General features: G+C 35.9%; 1 protein-coding gene across 1 annotated transcript; it reads left to right on the top strand.

Annotated features, from left to right (window-relative positions):
• Positions 1–13,935: 13,935 nt before the first annotated feature.
• Positions 13,936–23,758, top strand: LOC107025530 (probable receptor-like serine/threonine-protein kinase At5g57670). The gene is made up of 8 exons (XM_015226315.2): positions 13,936–14,287; positions 14,365–14,406; positions 19,280–19,492; positions 19,575–19,732; positions 19,859–19,938; positions 20,131–20,266; positions 20,666–20,815; positions 23,518–23,758. The coding sequence occupies exons 1-8, from the start codon at positions 14,098–14,100 to the stop codon at positions 23,683–23,685; spliced, it is 1,137 nt and encodes a 378-aa protein (XP_015081801.1). The 5' UTR covers positions 13,936–14,097; the 3' UTR covers positions 23,686–23,758.
• The last annotated feature ends 11 nt before the right edge of the window (positions 23,759–23,769 follow it).

The raw sequence follows: 23,769 nt of genomic DNA, 5'->3' as shown, positions 1-23,769 counted from the left end.
GACATTGACTAGGATGACTGGAGGAGTATACTTAGTATAGCTAGGGGTATGGGACTCTACCTAGACCTTGCACAAGTTGACCCTAAGGGAATTTCTAGGAGATTGTTCTCATGTAATATGAATATGAATTGTATAATGGTTATGATATATGATGTTGCTCTTATATGATATTGACTATGTAAATGAACATGAAATGGTCTATGTTGCTATATGTGATGATGACTACTTATGATGTAAGTTGTATGAAGTAAAGCATTACTTATGGTCTTCTATCTTGTTTACTTGATTATATGGGGTTGTGGGGCTTCACATGATAATTGAACTTGTAGGCTTGGGATGGGATCACCGGTAAGTGTATTGTCTGTTATGTTATATGATCCAATGAACATGAATTGTTAATATGATTTTATGATATATGTCTTTGATTATGACTATGATTTATGTTGTGGTGATCCTTATCTTGTATATGCTCTCTTGTATGTGCATTAAAGGTTCTCAAATGACTTAGCATGCTTTTCAAAAAAGTGGTCCTTTCATGCATCTCCTTAAATGTTTGTGTGCATATACTCATACTTATTATATGTGGCGTACTAACCCCTTACTTTATATAACTACAAATGTAGGGTCCAGCCATTGAAGATTAAGAAGGTCGATTGAAGAAGCTTGGAACTCTTTCGCCAAGTGTTGGTAGGTCCTCATGTTCGGGGATGCTATCTTTTCATTATTCTAGCTTAAGAAGCTTTAGTATTTTTAAGAGATACTCTTTATTTCCTATTATCATTTGGAATCTATTGTAGTAATGCCAGTATGGCATATTAACTTTGTATTGGCTAAGTCCAAGACTCGTACTCTTTAGATGGTTTTTATGTGACACAACTTTTAGACTTTCGTATATATGTTATCATGTTGCTATAGGAAAGCCTAAGTAAGCTTCTATGTGAGAGGTCTAAGTAGACCTCACTTAGTATATGTAAAAGTTTTTAATTTTTCTGCATTTTTAATTGATGACATGTTATGACGAATGCTAAGGGCTTGTCTGAGTCCTCTGAGAGGACGATGACGTCGGTCGCAAATGGGGGGTGTTCTCCGATTGTGACAAACTTCGTATCAGAGCATGAGGTTAAATAACATAGGGTCAATGTCTCAGTAAAACCACATCTATATACTGTGCTGTTCATGGTTGTGAAGCGCGCCACAATTATGGATGAGTGGCTATGTGATCATTAGGAAAATTCTTTTTTCTTGGTAATCCTATGTCGTGCCTCTAGAGTTTTGACACTATGTGTTTTTTAGCGTCTAATGCCTTTCTTGTGGTTATAGGCGATAAACACAAGAAGGACAGCCATGAGAAAAGTAGGAGAAGAGATTGCAAATGCGGGAGCTACTCCCCAAGGATTTGGAGTTCCTCCTCAAGTGCAAGTTGCTGCAAATGAACAAGTTCCGGTCAATCCTCCGTCCATGAAGGATGGTGAGGTGAGGGATGCCCTGTTCCAAATGTCCCAAGCCATCACCACTTAAGCTCAAGCCATTACGGCACAAGCTAAAAAAGAGGTTGTTCCTCGAGAGAACCAGCATGCTAGTACTATGGCTAGTAGTCTGAGGGATTTCACAAGGATGAATCCTCCTATTTTCCGTGGATCGAAAGTTGATGAAGACCCCCAAGATTTCCTTGATGAGGTCTATAAGATATTGTTTTCCATGGGGGTGAGTACTACTGAAAAGGCTGATCTTGCTGCCTATCAACTCAAGGACGTGGCTCAGACATGGTACAATCAATGGAAGGATAATAGGGGCTTAGGAGGTGGTCCTTTGACTTAAAAGATCTTCAAAAAGGTCTTTCTTGACAAATTCTTCCCAAGGGAGCAAAGGGAAGCTAAGGTAGAGGAGTTCATCAACCTTTATCAAGGAGGTATGAGTGTTAAGGAATACTCCTTAAATTTCATTAAGCTATCCAAATATGCTTCCTCTTTAGTTTCCAATGCTAGGGATGAAATGAGTTGTTATGTAACAGGCATGTCCGAAGTTCTTGAAGAAGAATGTCATATGGCTATGCTTCATGACAATGTGGATCTTTCTAGGTTAATGGTTCATGCTCAACAAGTAGAGGAGAGTCGTCTAAGAAAGAGGAATAGAGAAGCTAAGGCAAGATCTTCTGAAAGTGGTTTTTCCAAGAGTAGGCTTGACATCCAAGACAAGCCTAAGTTCAATAAGAGGTTTTCAAAACAGGTTCATACAAATGATTCCAAGACTCGCAATGATTGGGTGTCTAATCCTAAACCTCAAAAGGGGATAAATGTTGATCCACCAAGAGTAAGACCAACTTGTGGTAAGTGTGGTAAGAAACATGTGGGTGAACGCCTTGTTGGAACAAATAGTTGCTATGGTTGTGGCAAAAGTTGCCATATGGTGAAATATTGTCCTAATGTGAAGAGTCAAGGAAAAGGGAATATCCAAGCTCAATCAAGCGGTCCTAGCTTTGAAGTTCCAAAAAGGAACCATTTTTATGCACTCAAGGCTAGGGGTGAACAAGAGAGTTCTCCGATGTTGTGACTGGTATATATTACAAGTCTTCTCTGTTAATGTTTATGTTTTGCTTGATCCAGGAGCTACCCTTTATTTTGTTACACCTTTGGTATCTAGGAAGTTTGATGTACTTCTCGATGTTTTGATTGAATCCTTTTTGGTTTTTACCCCAATGGGTGACTCTATGTTTGCAAAGAGAGTCTATAGGGAATGTCATGTTTTGCTGTCCAATAGTTACTCTTGTTGATATGGTAGAACTTGACATGTTTGATTTTGATATCATCTTGGGTATGGATTGTCTTCATGCTTTTTTTGCTTCCATATATTGTAGAACGAGGCTAATGAAGTTTCAATTCCCAAATGAACCCATTTTAGAGTGGAAGGGGGGAAATTCTATGCCAAGGGGTCAAATCATTTCTTGCTTGAAGGCTTGAAAGATGATAGACAAGGGTTGTCTATACCATGTAATGAGGGTTGAAGATCTAGAATGTGAGACTCCTTCTATAGAGTCACTCCCTGTGGTAAGGGAATTCCCAGAGGTTTTTCCTAATGACCTTCTAGGAGTTCCTCCCGAATGGGAAATTGACTTTGGCATTGACTTATTACCGGATACGAATCCCATTTTAATTTCTCCATATCGGTTGGCTTCGGCTGAATTGAAAGAGCTGAAGCTCCAACTCAAAGATTTACTAATCAAGGGTTTCATTCAACCTAGTATTTCTCCATGGGGTGCTCTGGTGTTGTTTGTGAAGAAGGATGGGTCCATCAGAATGTGCATATATCATCGCCAACTCAATAAGGTCACCATAAATAACAAGTATCGTCTCCTTCGGATTGATGATCTATTTTATCAACTCCAAGGTGCTAACTACTTTTCAAAGATTGACTTAAGGTCTGGATATCACCAACTTAGGGTGAGAGGTGAAGATGTTCCCAAAACAGCTTTTCGAACTAGATATGGTAACTATGAATTTCTAGTTATGTCATTTGGGTTAACAAATGCACCGACGGTGTTTATGGACCTAATAAATAGAGTTTTCTGAGATTACCTCGACTCATTTGTGATTGTGTTCATTGATGATATTTTGATATATTCCAAGAACAAAAATGAGCATGAGAGTCACTTGAAGTTGGCCTTGCAAGTCCTGAAAGAACACCAACTTTATGCTAAATTCAGTAAGTGTGAATTTTGGTTGAGGTCAGTTGCTTTCTTAGCCATCTGGTGAGGGTGTAGAGGTCAATCCGAAGAATACGGATGCAGCCATAAATTGGCCTAGACCTTTGACTCCCACCAACATAAGAAGTTTCTTTGGTCTAGCCAGGTACTATAGAAGGTTCGTGGATGGATTTTCGTCCATTGCTTCTCCTTTGACAGCTTTGAGACAAAAGAAGGTGAAGTTTAAGTGGTCAGAAGCTTGTGAAAAAGGTTTTCAAGAGTTGAAAGATAAGCTTGCCTTCGCTCCGGTGTTGACCTTATCGGAGGATAATGAAGGTTTTGTAGTGCATTCTAATGCTTCCCGAGTGGGCTTGAGATGTGTCCTCATGCAATATGGCAAAGTGATAGCTTATGCCTCTAGGAAACTCAAATTTAATGAGAAGAATTATCCAACTCGTGACCTTGAGTTAGCTCCTGTAGTTTTTTCCTTGAAAATATGGAGACATTATTTGTATTGTGTGCATGTTGATGTGTTTACTGACCATAAAGTCTTTAATATGTGTTTACATAGAAGGAGTTTAATCTCCGTCAGAGAAGATGGTTAGAACTTTTAAAGGATTATGACATGAGTGTCCTTTACCACCCTGGAAAGGCCAGTGTGGTTGCAAATGCTTTAAGTCGTATGACCATGGGTAGTGTGTCTCATATGGAAGAAGAGAAGAAAGAGCTAGTGAAAGATGTTCATATGTTCGCTCGTTTAGGTGTGTGGTTAGACGATTCTCCAAATGGTGGTTTCATGGTCCATCATAACTCCGATTCATCATTAGTGGTTGAGGTCAAATCTAAGCAACATCTTGATCCTCTATTGATGGAGTTGAAGGAATTGGTACTTGGTAAACTCAATGAGTCATTCTCCCAAGGGGGGATGGTTTTCTTAGGTACCAAGAGGGATTATGTGTACCGGATGTTTAGGATTTGAGAAATTGAATTCTAGAAGAAGCCCATGGTTCTCGTTCTCTATACATTCGGGTGCCACTAAAATGTATCATGACCTTAGGGAAGTCTACTGGTGGGATGGTTTAAAAAGGTACATAGTAGAGTTTTTTGCTAAGTGTCTAAATGGCCAACAAGTCAAAGCTGAACATCTAAAATCGGGTGGTTTAACCCAAATCAGGGATGTTCCTACTTGGAAGTAGGAAGCCATCAATATGGACTTTGTTGTTGTGTTGCCTCAAACCCGGAGGCAAAATGATTCCATATGGGTTATTGCGGATAGGTTGACAAAATCTTCCCACTTTATCACCGTTAAGTCTACTTATACCATCGAAGATTATGTAAGAATCTGCATAAATGAGATTGTGAGTCTTCATAGGATTCCTTTGTCCATTATTTCGGATAGGGGTGCCCAATTCACTTCTCATTTTTGGAAAGCTTTTCAAAAGGGTTTAGGTACTCAAGTGAAACTTAGCACCGCTTTTCATCCTCAGACAGGTGATCAAGTGGAACGTACCATTCATACCCTTGAAGATATGTTAAGATCATGTGTTATTGATTTTAAGGGAAATTGGGATGATCACCGTATCTCTGAATCAATGAAATCAATTTGCAATATACCAGTTGGGTAAATATGTGGTTCTTTGAAATATAGATCTAATGAATGAGTTTTTGTTTTTTTGGTTACTTTTTATATGATGCCAAATAAAATACTAAATCGAATTCGTAATGATGAAAATGATACCATGTTATGTGTGAAAATCTATTGCAAACATGGAGACTTACTTTCAATGCAAACTTCATGGTCGAAGGACAATTCAAGTCGAAGATTTTGGTCTTGTCCACGCTATCGTGTATGTACATTTCTACATCTTAGTCCTTGGAGACGTGAGATCTCCTTATTTTGTTTTTTTTTATTTAAATTTCTTTCTTTGTGGTGTGTATTTTAGGAGAATGTACGCAACTTCTTTAGATAGAGGGTTCGTGAAGATGTTGATATACGATCCAAGTTCGTTATTATCAAATTGGCAAACAAAATTAAGGAGATGGAAACTGATTATGAAAGTCATATTAAAAGAAGTAGCGAGTGGGGGATGAAGGAGAAGAAGAAGACCAAATGTTGTAGCATATGGAAGCTAATCTTGGTGTTGTTTGTTTTTTTTTTTTTTGGTATTATTAAGAGTTGTTTTTTGTTGTATTATTAAGAATAACCAAGAAGAATATTATAGAGGATGGAAAACTCTTATGTAGTTGTGTACAACCATTAAAATTATCATAGTTGTGGAAATAAATAAATGTAGTTTTGTATTCCTGGTCCATATGTCGCTAGAGATGTCCCTTATGTCGAAACAGTTTGACCATTTGAGGCATATGCTGCTACATATGATTCATATGTTGCTACATTAGTCACAAATGTTGCTACAGATGACCCTTATGTAGCAATGTTTGCCTATTTAAGGCATTTGTTACTATATATGTCACAAACGTTGCTACAGATGACCCTTATGTAGCAATGTTTTACCATTTGAGGCATATGTTGCTACATATGATTCATATTTGCAACATATGTCACATATGTCGTTACAGATGACTCTTATAAGGCAATGTTTGACCATTTGAGACATATATTGCTACATATGGTTCTTATATTGCTAAATATGTCACAAATATTGCTACAGATGACCCTTATGTAGCAATGTTTGACCATTTGAGGCATATGCTGCTACATATGATCGATATATTGCTACATGTGTCACATATGTCACTACAGATGATCCTTATTTGGCAATGTTTGACCATTTGATCCATATGTTGCTATATATGATTCATATGTTACTATAGATGACCCTTATGTAGTAATGTTTGACCATTTGATCCATAATTTTCTACATATGAGAACTATCCACATCACATAATATGTGCTTGCTCTCAATATATGATAAAATAAAATAACATAAGTGATAAAATAAAGCATTGTTTTTAATTACAAACACATTGTCAAGGCTTTAAGCTCCGAATATTATCCCATAAGTCCAAACCCATTGCATTCGATCAATTAGATTGTCACACGACAGAGTTTCGGGAGGTTGAATCTATGTCCATCTAATCAAATTCTCAATGAACGCAAGCATTTATGACCCGCACGCCGCTCCAATTTTATTTTTTACCATGGGTTCCTCTCGACCTTTAAATTCTCATGGTTCATTAAGAAAATTTTCTGAAAATGCTTCCTTATTCCACTTTGCTTCAATAATTCGGGCAGCAACTCAAATACAGGTTGTACGTATGTCAAAAACATGACATGTTTCATACCCATCAGCTGGAAGTCATAAACATTCGTGCGACCCTCGTGCAATAGTATCTCAAGATCACAAAATGGTTCTTGTTTAGGTTCATGACTGTCAAAATCCTCTTTGCACCAATCCAATCCATGCCTTCAGGATATGGACTAATACCCCTTACATAGTTAATCATACCTTCATCCCCTTCAAACTCATCTACGAACTGTTTAAAGGCTTCTGCCACCAATTGTTGTTGCCTCATCGCTCAATTCTTTATATATTTTTGGAATTTGATATAGAAGTTGAGATTCAGTATTCTATCTTTGGAATAATAGTAATCCGAGTATGTATCATCCCTCTGACGCATGAAGTTAAGCATTTCATCAATATACTAAAATAAAAAAAAATTAAAGAGTAAAGAAGAGTAGTCATTGAAAAGATAAAACAAACGTGCATTATAAATTGAAGGATTACCCATCTTCCCACCTAACTTTCATGCTTGTTATGTTCCTGAAACCTTGTACTGTAAAAACATGCATGTCGTATTGTATTTGAACATCATTTTGAACTCGTCAAACTCAACACTTTGATTCTTTCCGCTACAGTCGCACGCTTATATATATTCACCTTTTTGTACTCTTTCACTTCCTTTATTACAGCCATTGGCAATTCTCCAAACATCTTCTTCTTTAGATTTTGTATTGCCTTGGAAAAGGATTTTTTTCCTCCTTTTTGCCTGTGGAGTAAATGGATGTCAAACGTTCTTTGATAGAATGCCCTTGACCCCCCCTCCCCCTCTTGTTTTTAAATTCATTGACGGCTTGACTCAGTGTTTGAAGATACATGATAGAATTTTCATCTTTTTTCTTGCACTTCTCATAGAGAAAGTCAAATCTTCTACAAGTGGTAGACCCTTGGTCTTGTCCAGCACCAACACCAACACCACCAAAAATAACTAATTCATCAACAACTCTGTCTTTTTTTATGGTTGTTGCTCCAGCCAATTCCATTTTAACACTATCCACAACAGGATCATATAAGGTTTCAACCAACCCTAGAGTAATTAGATATGACATTTGCATTCGTTTTCTGTTGGGACAATCCATGGATGCACAACCTAAAATTAGAAAAATGAGTAATCTGTAAGAATATTTGGGTCATATATTGCTACAAATATGTCATATGTCGCTATATATGGGTGCTATCTTGCCACATATGTGTCATATGTTGCTACATATGTGTGATGGGTTGACACATATGGAAATCTGCAGCAATATTTGTATCACATGTTGCCACAAATGTGTCATATGCCGCTACAGATGGGTGATATGTTGCAATATATGTGTCATATGTTGCTACAGATGTGTGATAGGTTGACATATATGAGCATCTGTAGCAACATTTATGTCACATGTTGCAACAGATGAATCATCTGTAGCAAGATAAGAGTCATCTATAGCAACATAAGAGTGTAATATACTAATAACTTACTGCATCAAGAGGAGGGTTAAAATGTTTTGGAATATGTCCATCTTTGGTATATTTGTTTTTTATCTCAACCATCTCAATATCCTGGAGATGAGATCTGTTCTTCTGCAATTACTTGATGGGTCAAATGAGGAATGGCTTCAAATGCCCAAGCATATAAAAAAGGAAAACATGTCATAAATCAAATGTTGAATTATTCAATATAAATATAAAAATATTAAGAACATTTAGATTTACCATGAAAGTCCATGGAAAGCCAAACAAGTTAGTGTTTTTGCTCCTAAAGGTTTCAACAAGTATCTAAAAGTTAATTCAAAGCTCTGATGACCCCAACGATAGTTGTTGAAAGCCTCAATATTCTGACAGAAATTCACCTATTTAAGCAGTATGTTATTGTTGATATCTTTCATCAAAAGTATATTATGTGTAAACCAAAGTAAGCACAATGACTCCTTGTGCTTCCTTGGTGTATCCTCGTGTTCCAACAAATCTATTAAGTAAGAATTTTCGAAGCTTTTGCCAACAAGGGACATCAAGTTCTGCTCCTCAGTTGACAGTGATTGTTGTCTTGCTTCTTCTTTTACTCCTCTATTTCTTCTCCGTGGTTCTTTTTTAACAATATATTCAGGGACGTACTCAAGAGGAAGATGACATTTTAACCCTGTAACTATGGCGAACTCTCTTATGCCAAAGAAGACTAGCATGGCACAATAATTAATCAAAATTTCATCCTCCTATTCGGGATTTTGAAAAATGAACCTTTTTTCAGAAGTTCATAAACCATGGTTATTTGAAAAGGTGGAGTTATATCATCGGGTAAATCAAGAAAATAACCAATACAACTATTTCTTAAAAAATCTTTCAAATTATTTCTCTTGAGGATAGCCCTGAAGTTGTTGAAAGTTTTTCCCATGACTGACCTAATAATACTATCACCATTAACATTAGGCTACAGATGCACATGAAAAGTATCAACATTGATAATTTAATCTCATCATCGTCCTCAACTTCATTTCTTTCTGTTTCTTCTTCATGCCCAACTACTTCTCTATTTTTTCCTCCTTCTTCCTCAACTACTTATATATTTTTCCTTGTTCTTCCTCAACTTCTATTTGTTTTCCCTCTTCTTTCTCAACTACTTCTTTATTTTCTCCTTTATCTTCCTCCTCAACTTATTCTGCTCTTTCTCCATCATCAACAACTTCATTTTTTCTTTTTCTCTTTCTTCATATTCTTTTAGAGAAAATTATGTTTCTACTTGAGAAGAAGAAATTGCTTCATATGCAAGTTCTTCTAAAAGAGTGGTATTTTCATTCTTCTTCCTAGGAACTTTAGTCTTAGCCTTCTTCAGGATTTTTGTTGTGTCAGTTATATCAATTTTTCTTTTGACATGAGCCATTATATTTGTATCTGCAATCACAAAAATAAAATATTTGAATGTCACACGTGACCTACAAATGAAGTTTAGCTTTTTGAAATACACAATACTATACACAACACAATATACAACAACACAAATGACAAATAATTCAATGCCACACATGAACCAACTAACAAACCACAAAACCCTCCCTTAACCCTATCCGACAAACTACATATGAAGCTTTTTGAAATCAGAAAATATTTCAAAAAAGAATAATTACCCAATCAAAAAAAGTAATTAAACCACTAAAAACAGGGCAAACAAGTAAGCATTTTAAACCCTAATTAAATATTACCTGAGAAGATATCAACGATAAATTAAAAATGATGAGGATAACGACGCCTTGATGTAGAAGATAAATGCAACAGATTATCACTGACGTTTTAGAAGATATCGCGAGAACAATGATATGTGAAGGAAGGAATAATGGAATGAGAGGAGGAGAAAAAAAGGAAACAAGAGAAAAGAAAAACTGACTTTAGTAAAGATAAATAAAATTTGGAAAATGAAACGACTTTTATAGAAGAGAGGAAAGAGGGAAAATCAAGTGACGATTGTATTAAAGCCGTTTAAATTTTTTTTGAATTTTGACAACTCAAAGTGTGACATATGTTGCCACATATATACGTTCTGTTGGGGCACATACCATTTTTCTATGACATATGTTGTATAGTACAATGTTGCCACGTATATCCTTTCTATGACATATCTTACCACATATCTCTTTTCTGTGAAATATGTTGTCACATGTATTCTTTCTGTTGGAACACATACAGATACTTATGTGGTGTTTTTTTACAACAAAAGTTATATATGTTGCTACAGATACCACATTTCTTTCTTTCCATCATAATTGATACTTATTTTAACAAAATCAAAATAATCATAAAAATTATTTGTATGAATATTATCAACAATAATTAACATTTCACCAATTATTTTATACAACTTATCAACAAAAAGCTAATTCACAATGATATACATAACCACCTATCTAATCATGGTATAGGCCTCTGTGGGTCTTCATTGTTACTAAAATAGTCATTTCGAACCTTTAAAATCCCATAATTTCATAGGAGTGAAGCATATCTCATGCGAAGGGTTTCAGCACTAATTCCACAAGATGGTACTTCTAGTCCATCACTCAAAAACTCAGAGTATGCAACGATAAAAAGTGTACAATCTCTGCATGGCATATAATCAATTTAAAAATATAATAACATCACATTTCAATAGTCGTAAGACAAAAAAAATAATGTGATACTTACAGACTACTGTTTTCTTGTTGGGAAATACCACTAACATGTTTGACTTTGAATGGGTGAGATTTGTTCTTTCCTTGGTAACATTCAAGAACTGACCAGTTGGTTCACTCTTTTTATTCAAAAAATTTGCTTAACTCAAGGTACTTTGACAACATTGTAGCCAACTTTTGAATCTCGGAGGATAGTTTTTTGTTAGACCTAGATGAGGACATCGAATCATATACTTTTATGCATCGTTCCCTCAATGCAACAACTGCCAAGACACAATGGAAATCACCATTACTATTTACAAGGACATAAACGTTATTTCTCAAGTGCCTAGGTAGTCCACAAGCTATACCAAACCCTTTCATAGCGCCAACGATTTTATCCTCATATTCAGGAACAGCACTAGCATTGTCAATGTATGTTTTGAAAAAATAAGTAGTAGTGGTATATTGATATTTAGAATGACTCTGTTGCTTCGAATTCTTAGGCAAATAGTAAAAAATGGCATCCACATACTGCACAAATGCATCAAACAAGTGTATCTATGAATCAATTTATTTTATATATTCAGTGTATTAATCAAAACATAAAAGTGGGCATGGATTTACCTCATCAGTCCAACACTTATTGGGTTGAGACATTACGTAGAACCAGTCCTTATTCTTTGAAAATGCAACTACAAAATCAAGTGGTCAAAATCAAGTTTCGAGCAATTGGCTAAGTAGTGATCGTCCTTGTCTCTTCTGTAATTGTGTAATCATTATAAATAATTATTTAGTGGACAATATGAAGAAATACTAATAATAGTTGAACGACCTTACTTTTTTGCATGATGCTTGTAAAGACCCTCGTTTATCCATTGAAAGAAGGATGACATTAGTTCAGTTGGATCCTCGTCGTCAATGTTAAAACCTTCAAATGGATATTGTCGATTCACAGCACAACTGACGACTTCGACTTTCTTCTCTTTCTTTTTCGCTTTCGCTTTTTCTTTCTGCTTCTTCTTGTCCTTCTCCTCCTCTTTCTGCTTCTCCTTTTTCTTATCCTTCTCCTCCTTCTCTTTCTGCTTCTCATTATTCTTAAACTTCTCCTTTTGCCTCTCCATCTCCTTCTCCTTCGTCTCCATCTCCTTCTCCTCCTTTTCCTTCTTCGCCTTCTCCACTTTTGCCTTCTTCTCCTTTTCTTTCTTCTCACTAATTATAGAAAGTGTTTGAGAAATAGATTATTTCAACCTCCTACACTTCAAAGGCTATGAAATTTTCTTGAATCTTTGGACATCAATATTATGAGACATTTTTTTAAAAATATCAGTGAGTTTATTAACACGACTAATAAAATAATCATGTTGTTTCTCTCTTCGCATAGACAAAAAGAGCATTTGATGTTAGAAGAGGAAGCAAGACCAATAAAAGATTGAGTTGTTGTCATGGATGAATATTCTTGTATCATTTCATCTACAAGGTAAATAAAAAAAGATTGAGAGTTTTCAAATCATTATAAAATAATAATAACATTATGTTGCCACAAATTAATATTTTCTTGCCAGATATGTATCTAATGTTGCCACACATGAAATTTCTATTGCCACATATAATTCTTATGTTGCCACAAATGAATTTTTTGTTGCCACAGATGAATCCTAAGTTGCCACAAATGAATCTTATGTTGCCACATATGACCATTTTGTTGCCCTAACGCATAAGTGAGATGTTACAACATATGATGAATGTTGGAATATGCATCAACTTATCACTAAAATGTGGCAACATACGATATATCTTTCAACAAATGAAATATATGTTGGACAACTGAACAAGACTATAATTCTAAAATCATATCAACAAAATGGCCACAAAAAGAACAACAAAAGCAACAAAAATGACTTTTTACTGAATGTTAACAATACATATGCATTTTCTCAAAATTAGGGGATTTTTTTTGTTGGTTGATTGTCTTTCAAAAACAATAAATAATAGGCACCATTACATCATTATTCAATTTTTACATCTATCGGATGTTTTATTGTTCATTAATCCAAGAAAAAAAATTCAAAAATTGTAAAATCTTTCAAAAAATAACTTACCCATTTTAAGTCAATCACGATTTCAGTTCAGAAATAAGAGAGAGTCACGACTGGAGATGAGGAGGAAAATAATGGAAATAATCGGAGAGGAAGATAATGGAGATAGTCAGAATTTTGGATTGAAAAAGGAAAAGAAAAAAGAACAAAAGAGAGAAAGAATGTTAGAAGAAGAAGAGAGAAGATGAAAAGAATTTTTTATTTTTTAAAATGATTTGGGTTGAATTATAGAAGTTCAAAAATGAAGTGTTTTTTTATATTTTATAAAAGACTAGAATATTTTAAAAATATTAATATAATCTCAAATTTACTTAATTACATTTTAAAGAGAATTTGACCAACTCTTGATTAATCTGTCACCAAAAACAAAATCACAACTTATTTGAAGTTGAAACAGCATCAAATGATGAGTCCAACTTAAAGTGTTTAATTGAGTTTCGCTCATAAATATCGAACTTAATAGATGTTATGCGAACGTGCAATAAACACAACAAGTAACTCTAACACAACAATACTCACCCAACTAGACGACATTTGTTACTAAAATATCCATTTTTTTATCCTTCTCAATATAATTATTTGGCCGTCCATACCATAAATAATATTATTTTTTTTCTCTGTTTTAATTTGTTTGTCTAGTGTGGTATATTGAAAAACGAATTGGTTAGGGAGTGGTCCCTTTTAGTAAAAAGAGGCAAAAATCACGCCCCTCAAGTCTTTAAATATGCAACAAGAAACAGATAAAAAGGGCCATCCATCCCAAAGAGACAACCTCTATCCCAGCAGGGATGTGGGGATCAACTCTACTCTTAACTGATGATCACATTGCCTTTCATCTCTTCTTAATTATCTCACACACAAATTAAATTGTTTACAAGAAAGAAAAAAAAACAGAGCAGATGAGATACGTTCGTACAAGTAGCCTTAAAAGGCTCTTCTCATTCAGAAGACAGAGTTTTGATGGTGAATTACCAAAACCTTGTGATTTCAATGAACAAGAACAAGTTGCTGCTGCTGCTACACGTAAACCCAGTTGGAAATGCTTCTCTTTTCATGAAATTTTTCATGCCACTAATGGTTTCAGTTCAGGTAATTAATCAAAATAATACAATTTTGTTGTTCTCTAACAATATGAAAATTTAAACCCTTTTTATTCGAATATTCAGAAAATATTGTTGGTCGAGGAGGGTATGCATCGGTGTACAGAGGTGTTGAATGCCATGAATTGGACCCGTTACCAACAGAAAGGACGGGGGTCTCGCTGCCCGGTCAGCGAGTCGGGGGGTCCAGGGGGGCGACGCGCCCCCTGGCCTGGGGGTCCGGGGGGGCGGAGACGCCCCCGGGCCGACGGTATACAATGTTGTTGTATTGGGCCCTTAATTATCTGTCAATTCTGTATGTTGGGCCCAAGCCTGTTAGGGCGTAGCTTAGCACTATATATAGACGCTATGGCAAACCCTATTCTGTAATTCTGTTCTTGCCTCTCCTTAATAAAACTGCTCCCCCTCTTCCCGTGGACGTAGCCAATTTATTGGTGAACCACGTAAATCTGTTGTCTTGTTTTTCGCGTTTATATTTTCTCGTATTATCTCAAATTCCGCATAACAAATTGGTATCAGAGCCTCTCGGTTAATCGGTGTTCTTGGAGAATTCGAGATGTCTGCTTTGAACGTGAAAATCGACAAATTCACAGGGAGGAACAGTTTCAGTTTATGGCAGATCAAGATGCGGGCTTTGTTGAAACAGCAAGGTTTCTGGGCGCCGTTGTCGAAAGACAAGAACGCCGTCGTTACTCCTGAGATGGCGATTCTGGAGGAAAAGGCGCACTCGACGATCATGCTGTGTCTCGCGGATGACGTCATCACGGAGGTCTCGGATGAAGAGACTGCTGCTGGTCTGTGGTTGAAGCTGGAGAGTTTGTACATGACAAAATCTCTAACCAACAAGCTGCTTCTGAAACAACGTCTATTCGGTCTACGAATGGCTGAAGGTACACAACTCAGGGAACATTTAGAGCAATTGAATACTTTGTTATTAGAATTGCGTAATATCGATGTGAAGATCGAGGATGAAGATGCTGCCCTAATTCTGTTAGTATCTCTCCCAATGTCGTTTGAGAATTTTGTTCAATCGTTCATTGTTGGGAAAGATACTGTGTCGCTGGAAGAAGTCAGATCGGCCCTTCATAGCAGGGAATTACGGCATAAGGCTAACGGCACAAGTACGGACATACAGCCTTCCGGTCTGTTCACCAGTAGCGGAAAGGGAAGGAAAAACGGCGGAAAGAAAAATAAGCCGATGTCGAAGGGTGCAAAGCCAGATGATGTTTGTAATTACTGCAAGGAGAAGGGACATTGGAAATTTGATTGTCCGAAGAAGAAGAAGCAATCGGAAAAACAATCAGTTTCTGCTGCTGTTGCTGAAGAAGACACCAATTCTGAAGAAGACATTGCCCTAGTTGCGGATGAGCACACTCATCATTCAGATGTGTGGGTTCTCGATTCTGGGGCATCCTATCACATCTGTCCTAGGAGAGAGTGGTTCACGACTTATGAGCAGATAGACGGAGGCAGCATCTCGATGGCCAACAGTTCTGTCTGCAAGGTGGTTGGGACAGGCTCGATCAAGATAAGGACACATGACGGTAGCTTCTGCACATTGAACGAGGTCAGGCACGTTCCATTGATGACGAAAAATCTGATATCTCTCAGTTCTTTGGACAGCAAGGGATTCAGCTGGTCGGGAAAAGATGGAGTCTTGCGGGTCTGGAAGGGTTCAAATCTGATTCTGAAAGGTGTCATGCGTGGTACTTTGTATTTTCTACAAGGTTCCACGGTTACAGGTTCAGCCCATGTTGCATCGTCAGAAGTTCACCAGGAGGATATGACTAAGTTATGGCACATGAGACTTGGTCATATGGGTGAAAGAGGGATGCAAATTCTGTCAAAGGAGGATCTTCTTGCTGGTCATAAGGTTAAAAGCCTAGAGTTTTGTGAACATTGTGTCTTTGGAAAACTACATCGCAACAAGTTTCCAAAAGCCATTCACAGAACAAAAGGCACTCTTGATTATATCCATTCTGATTGCTGGGGTCCATGCCGTGTTGAGTCTTTGGGAGGCTGCAGATTTTTTGTGTCCATGATTGATGACTACTCAAGGATGACTTGGGTGTACATGATGAAGCATAAAAGTGAAGCTTTCCAGAAGTTCAAGGAGTGGAAAATTTTGATGGAAAATCAAACAGGGAAGAAGATCAAGAGGTTGCGAACTGATAATGGGCTGGAATTCTGCTGGTCTGAATTTGATCAATTCTGTAAGGATGAAGGGATTGCTCGACATCGTACAGTCAGAAATACACCACAGCAGAACGGTGTAGCTGAGCGGATGAATCAAACACTTCTGGAGAGAGCAAGGTGCATGCTCTCTAATGCTGGGCTAGATAGAAGATTCTGGGCAGAAGCGGTTAGTACAGCTTGCTACTTGATTAACCGCGGACCACATACAGGCATACAGTGCAAAACACCTATGGAGATGTGGTCAGGAAAAGTTGCTGATTATTCAAATCTGAAAGCTTTTGGTTGTACGGCTTACTATCACGTCAGTGAAGGTAAGTTAGAACCAAGAGCTAAAAAGGGAGTATTTGTGGGCTACGGAGATGGAGTGAAAGGTTTCAGAATCTGGTCTCCAGCAGAAAAGAGGGTTATTATGAGCAGGAACGTTGTCTTTGATGAAAGTTCTCTGCTTAGAACCATTGTGAAGCCTACAACTACGTCAGAAACTGGGAGTCTTGATAAACAGGTGGAGTTTCAAGTCATTCAGAACGAGAGCGATTTGAAAGAACCTGAAGAGGAGGATCAAGAGCCACAGACAGAAACTGATATTCCAGAATCTATGCCATCAGATATCCATCGGAGTATAGCTCAAGATCGGCCAAGGAGGGTTGGAGTTCGGCCACCTACGAGGTATGGTTTTGAGGACATGGTGGGTTATGCACTGCAGGTTGCTGAAGAGGTAGATACATCTGAGCCGTCTACTTACAAAGAAGCCATTTTAAGTTCTGATTCTGAAAAATGGTTTGCCGCTATGGGAGATGAGATGGAGTCCCTACACAAGAATCAGACATGGGATCTGGTCATACAGCCTTCGGGGAGAAAGATTATTACTTGCAAATGGGTTTTCAAGAAGAAGGAAGGGATATCACCAGCAGAAGGAGTCAAGTATAAAGCCAGGGTTGTTGCCAGAGGTTTCAACCAAAGAGAGGGAGTGGACTACAATGAGATCTTCTCACCAGTGGTCAGACATACTTCCATCCGAGTGTTACTAGCGATTGTTACACATCAGAATCTGGAGCTTGAACAACTTGATGTGAAGACAGCGTTTCTACATGGAGAGTTGGAGGAAGAGATATACATGACTCAGCCGGATGGTTTCCAAGTTCCAGGGAAGGAAAATCACGTCTGCAAGTTGAAGAAGTCCTTATATGGACTTAAGCAGTCTCCAAGGCAGTGGTACAAAAGGTTTGACAGCTATATGGTGAAGTTGGGCTATACTCGGAGCTCATATGATTGTTGTGTCTACTACAATAGGCTCAAGGATGATTCATTCATCTATCTGGTGCTTTATGTAGATGATATGCTGATAGCTGCAAAGAAGAAGTATGACATTCAGAAGCTGAAGGGTTTACTTAGTGCTGAGTTTGAGATGAAGGATTTGGGAGCCGCTCGGAAGATTCTAGGGATGGAGATCATTAGAGACAGAGAGAGAAGGAAACTTTTCTTGTCACAGAGAAGCTACATTCAGAAGGTCTTGGCGAGGTTTGGCATGTCTTCATCTAAGCCTATTGATACCCCCAGTGCTGCCAATATCCATCTCACTGCCATGTTCGCTCCACAGTCAGAAGAAGAGAAGGAGTATATGTCACGAGTCCCTTATGCCAGTGCCGTAGGAAGTTTGATGTATGCTATGGTCTGTACAAGGCCAGATTTAGCACATGCAGTCAGTGTAGTGAGCAGATTCATGGGACAACCAGGGAGAGAACATTGGCAGGCTGTGAAGAGAATTTTCCGGTACCTTAGAGGTACATCTGACGTTGGTCTCATTTATGGAGGTGATACTCAGTGCTTGGTTACTGGCTATTCTGATTCTGACTATGCTGGAGATGTTGACACAAGAAGATCGATGACTGGCTATGTGTTTACCCTTGGAGGATCTGTCGTCAGTTGGAAGGCAACTTTGCAACCTACAGTGACTTTGTCTACTACGGAAGCGGAGTACATGGCCTTGACAGAGGCTGCAAAAGAAGGGATTTGGCTGAAAGGGCTGGTTAGTGATCTTGGTCTGCATCATGATCAGGCTACGGTGTATTGTGACAGTTTGAGCGCAATTTGTCTAGCCAAGGATCAAGTCCATCATGAGAGAACCAAGCATATTGACGTAAGGTATCATTTTCTGAGAAGTGAGAAGAGAATCAAGGTGAAGAAAGTAGGAACTGCTGATAATCCTGCTGATATGTTCACAAAGCCGGTTCCACAGAGCAAGTTTCAACACTGTTTGGACTTGCTCAACATCAGAAGCTGTTAATTGCCCTGCGGGGCAATTCTGAGGAAGAGGGGGAGGCCTGGCACTATCATAGTGCGTCTGAAGAATCTGTTCGGAGAATTCAAGTCAAGGTGGAGATTTGTTGAATGCCTTGAATCGGACCCGTTACAAACAGAAAGGACGGGGGTCTCGCTGCCCGGTCAGCGAGTCGGGGGGTCCAGGGGGGCGACGCGCCCCCTGGCCTGGGGGTCCGGGGGGGCGGAGACGCCCCCGGCCCGACGGTATACAATGTTATTGTATTGGGCCCTTAATTATCTGTTAATTCTGTATGTTGGGCCCAAGCCTGTTAGGGCGTAGCTTAGCACTATATATAGACGCTATGGCAAACCCTATTCTGTAATTCTGTTCTTGCTTCTCCTTAATAAAACTGCTCTCCCTCTTCCCCGTGGACGTAGCCAATTTATTGGTGAACCACGTAAATCTGTTGTCTTGTTTTTCGCGTTTATATTTTCTCGTATTATCTCAAATTCCGCATAACAAGAGGCATATTAGAAAATGGAGAAGCAATAGCAGTAAAAATGCTTACAAAAGCGAACGATGATGAAAGAAGAGAAAAGGAATTTTTAACAGAAATTGGTACACTTGGTCATGTTTGTCATCCAAATGTAACGTCGTTGCTGGGTTGTTGTATCGAAAATGGACTTTACATAATTTTTCAGTTTTCTTCCAAAGGATCTGTTGCTTCAATTCTTCATGGTATTTAGTTTTCTTTCCCTGGTTTCTCTGAAGTTTAGTTTTGCTTCTTTTTTTTTTTCTAATTTAATTAATTTAACTACAGATGAAAAATCACCCACTATGGATTGGGAAACAAGGTATAAAATTGCTGTTGGGACAGCAAAAGGTTTATATTATCTGCATAAATTATGTCCTAGACGAATTATTCACAGGGATATCAAGGCTTCTAATATTTTGTTGAGTGAAGAATATGAACCACAGGTATTTATTTTAATTTTTGAGATATCTAGTGCATTTTATGAGTGTTGTGCTTTATGCATAAGTTGTTGTACCAAAAAAAGTTTGTGTTCATTTATTAATTAAAATCATGTGTTGGTTGAGTGACAGATATCAGATTTTGGGCTAGCAAAATGGCTTCCATCACAATGGACCCATCATTCTATTGTTCCAATTGAAGGGACTTTTGGGTAATCATCCACTCCTAACTTCTGCCTAATCACTACAATTTACGATAATAATAAATATGAGTATTTATAATGAATACTTTACAAAGACACTGGATAAGTCTAAAAATGTAATGACATTAGCGTATTTATCGCTAATAGAATGGCATAAGTTATAATGAACTTCAATAATGTATATTTTATGTTTTTGTGCAGGCATTTAGCACCAGAATATTTCATGCATGGAGTAGTTGATGAAAAGACGGATGTTTTTGCATTTGGAGTGTTCTGTTTGGAGCTCATTTCTGGAAAAAAACCTGTTGACAATTCTTATCAAAGCTTACATAGTTGGGTAATGATTAATTCTTTAATATTTTCATTAGTCACTAGATTATATATAATTAACTTATTATTATAATTTATATATGCATTTCATGTATTTACGTTTTGTTTTTTATCAAACTTAAAATATTTATTTATAATTCATATTTTACGTTTATTGAAGAATGACGTTTTTTTCTAATATTTAAACATCTTATGTTTAAAACCAAAGAGTCTTAATCATTTAATGTTCTGATCTACAGACAAGATTTTAATTATCCATATTTGCATTCAGACGTCTTAATCTTAATGAAAACAAATGAGTTCTTAATGAAAATAAGTGATGCCTTAATCATTCAGATTTATTTAGATTCAGACGTGTTAATCTTCATGAAAACAAATGAGGTTTGATTTGAATTGAATTTTACAGGCAAAACCTTTATTAAGGAGAGGAGTTATAGAAGAAGTAGTTGATCCAATGCTACAAGGGACATTTGATTGTACACAACTTCATAAACTTGCCTTTGCTGCTTCTCTTTGCATTCGTGCTTCTTCTATATGGCGCCCTACCATGAGCGAGGTAAACTATACTTTTCTTCTTTTCAGTTTTAACTTTATACGTCGTTTGATACGTGGAATAAGGACGAGATACCTTTGAAATCAACTTCTATATTTCATGTTTGGTTTGAAATCTTAGCTAATAATCTCGAGATATTCTTACTTATCTCATTTCACATACCAAACGAAAACACAATTACAAACTTAATTAGAGCTATTTCAATTATTGATGTTATTATTTTCTGAGTATTTCTCTTTCTTTTTTTTTTTTTGAGAGCGACACCAAGTTATTATTCCTTCTAAGTATAATTTATTACGATAATAAGTAATTTCAATTATTATTATTATTAATTCATAGGATTCCCTTAATAATGTTGGAATAGCCTTCCAAGTTGCATAAAGTAAAATATTTGGTAGTATTATTTTTTATTTTCTTTTTGTCTGCTTTCTCCTAGATTGACCAACTGAATCAATTCCTAGTTGTCTCAATCTTCACATAACATATACAATAATTCTTCTAAAAAATGCATTATATATCCCCCTGTCTATATATATCTACTCATTTTTCATAATGTAAATTTGCTGTTTAAAGGAATTTTTCTGACAGATGGACATCATTATAATTTCTTTAATGTTATGAGTGTAGGCTAATAGTTTTAATTAGGCAATTCACCTAAACTCAAACTTTTCTCACCTGTTTAGGCTTTTATGATAAGGACCTTTAATACTCCTTGAATTTCAAATTATTTGTCGATTTTATAAAATCAAAATAAAATTAATTAATTTTTTTCTAATTTACCTTTAAGTTTAATTATTTTAAAAGTATAAATATTTTAAAATTCCTCCATTGTTAATCTTGAATTGATGGACGATTTATTTAAATAGAATATATTTTTTAAAAAAAAAAAGAAGTTAAAGGGTATATCAATAGAAATATCTTTTCTATTTATGATTTTTTTTAATGGACATTTATAGGAGAAAACAGACAAACAATATGAGAGAGGGAAACGTAGGCTAAGCATGCATTTCTCCAAGTTTAATTATGAGTGTAGGCTAAGCATTGTTGAAATTTTAATTAGGCAATTCACCTAAAATACTGCACACTTTTCTGCTTTCTTGATTAGGACCTTAATAGTTCTGTTTTATTAAACTAAATTTGCAGTTCTTTGAAATTTTAAAAAGCCAAAACTTAGAACATGCATTGCTTTCAACAAACAAAGAAATAATCATTTTTTAACTATAGCAATTTTCCGCTATTTTAAAATAAAGAAAGAATTATTTTCACTTTTCTGGTAAAAAGTTTTTAAGTCATAGTAACATTTTCAACTAATTCCAAATTTGTAAAATGCTATCATCATAGAGTGAAACTTTCACGCATGTAACAAAACTTACTAAGTTTCAATTACGTGACTGCTTTTCACTTTTTCAGATTTAATTTAATATTTTAAATTTAAAGTTTATATATTTTAAAATTTTAAAATTATTGAAAAGTAAAATATAATTGTTCTCAAGTTAATATGATAAAAATATATATTTTTAAAATATTAATTAAAATTTATGTCATTTGTCTGTATAAGTTGTAATATTCCAAGGGATTTAATGACATCTGAGCCATTCAATACAGAAAACGATCAATTTTTTCAAATATATTTAGAAATCACTTTATAGAGGCGTGCTACAATTAAACAGATATATTTATTCAATTTTTGTCGTGTTGATGATGTGAAGCAATTATATAATTCTTTTAAAATAATAATTTTGATTGTTTTGTCTCACCAAGCTTATGAAGTCTTTTATAGTTTGATTAAGAAGTTATCTACGGACCTTGACAATTGATTAGAAATAACATCCACAAGAATGACAAGCAAGTGGCCCAAATCATATTTAATGTTAGATAAAACATCATTATATTAATTATCATCAACATCTTTAGTATGTTTTATTATTTTACTTGTATCGATGAATCAGCTTCATCAATCAACTGATAAAAAAAGTAAAACATGAAATATAGTTGACCAAAAAATAGATATGGTGAAAAACTTGTTTCTCAAAAACATAAATTATTCTCATAAAATTTATCCCAAATCTCCATAAAATTAATTCGAACAATTTTTAAGTACAAACTTCTTTTTTAATACTTTAATTTTAGATTACAAGTCTAACATAGAGATAAAATATCATTATATTTTATCAGCATGTTGTTCCAATCTATGTTATCTTTATTATTCTCATAGATCTCCACATTAAAGGGGAGACTTGTTACATTATTGTTGCTTATGTCTCACTTTGATATAATTTGACTATATTTGGCTTAAAATTATTCATTAATTCAAAATATAAAAATAAAACTGCAATAATTAAAAGGCAACAAGAAGAATTTGAATTACCATAATGATGTTACTTAGTTATTAATATTGTACATCTATTTAACCCAAACAATAAATGTATAAAACCTGAAAACAGAATTTTAAGCCTCAAATATGAAAACTAATGCGTTTGGTACAGTGGACAATATTTTTCATGAAAAATGTTTGTGTGTCATGTAATAGTTATGAGGCGTTGTACACGATGTAGACGACTCATTGTGGTTGTGGTACAAACAGTATTAATAAGGATACATTTTTCTAAAAAAAAAATCAAGTGTTTGTTCAGATATACTTCAAATTCAGTTTGATGTATATATACTCAATATTAATATGTGGTCCTTTGTACGTATGATGACAGATTGTAGAGATTATATTGGGAGGTGAAGTTGATAAACAGAAGTGGAAAATGCCAGAAGAGGAAGAAGAAGAACAAGAAGAGTTTTGGGGTTTTGAGGATCTTGAATGTGAATGTGATAGTTCCTTCTCAACTTCCCCACATGATACATTCTCAACAAGAAGCTCATAAATTCAAATCTACTTCATTTACTACATATGCTAGTGTTAGACATTTATAGATAAACACTTAGGTGGAGGGGGGGGGGGGGGAGTA

This window comes from Solanum pennellii, chromosome 7 (assembly GCF_001406875.1).
Source record: "Solanum pennellii chromosome 7, SPENNV200".
Lineage (NCBI taxonomy): Eukaryota > Viridiplantae > Streptophyta > Magnoliopsida > Solanales > Solanaceae > Solanum > Solanum pennellii.
Note: the sequence above shows the minus strand (reverse complement) of the source record. Positions and strands in the feature narration are given on the sequence as shown.

Bases quoted from the DNA above. Each gene is read 5' to 3' on its own strand.
- LOC107025530 (XM_015226315.2), top strand. From the start codon at position 14,098: ATGAGATACGTTCGTACAAGTAGCCTTAAAAGGCTCTTCTCATTCAGA. The intron at 14,407-19,279 runs GTGTTGAATGCC...GCATAACAAGAG, and splicing joins GTATGCATCGGTGTACAGAG to GCATATTAGAAAATGGAGAA. The intron at 19,733-19,858 runs GTATTTATTTTA...GTTGAGTGACAG, and splicing joins GTGAAGAATATGAACCACAG to ATATCAGATTTTGGGCTAGC.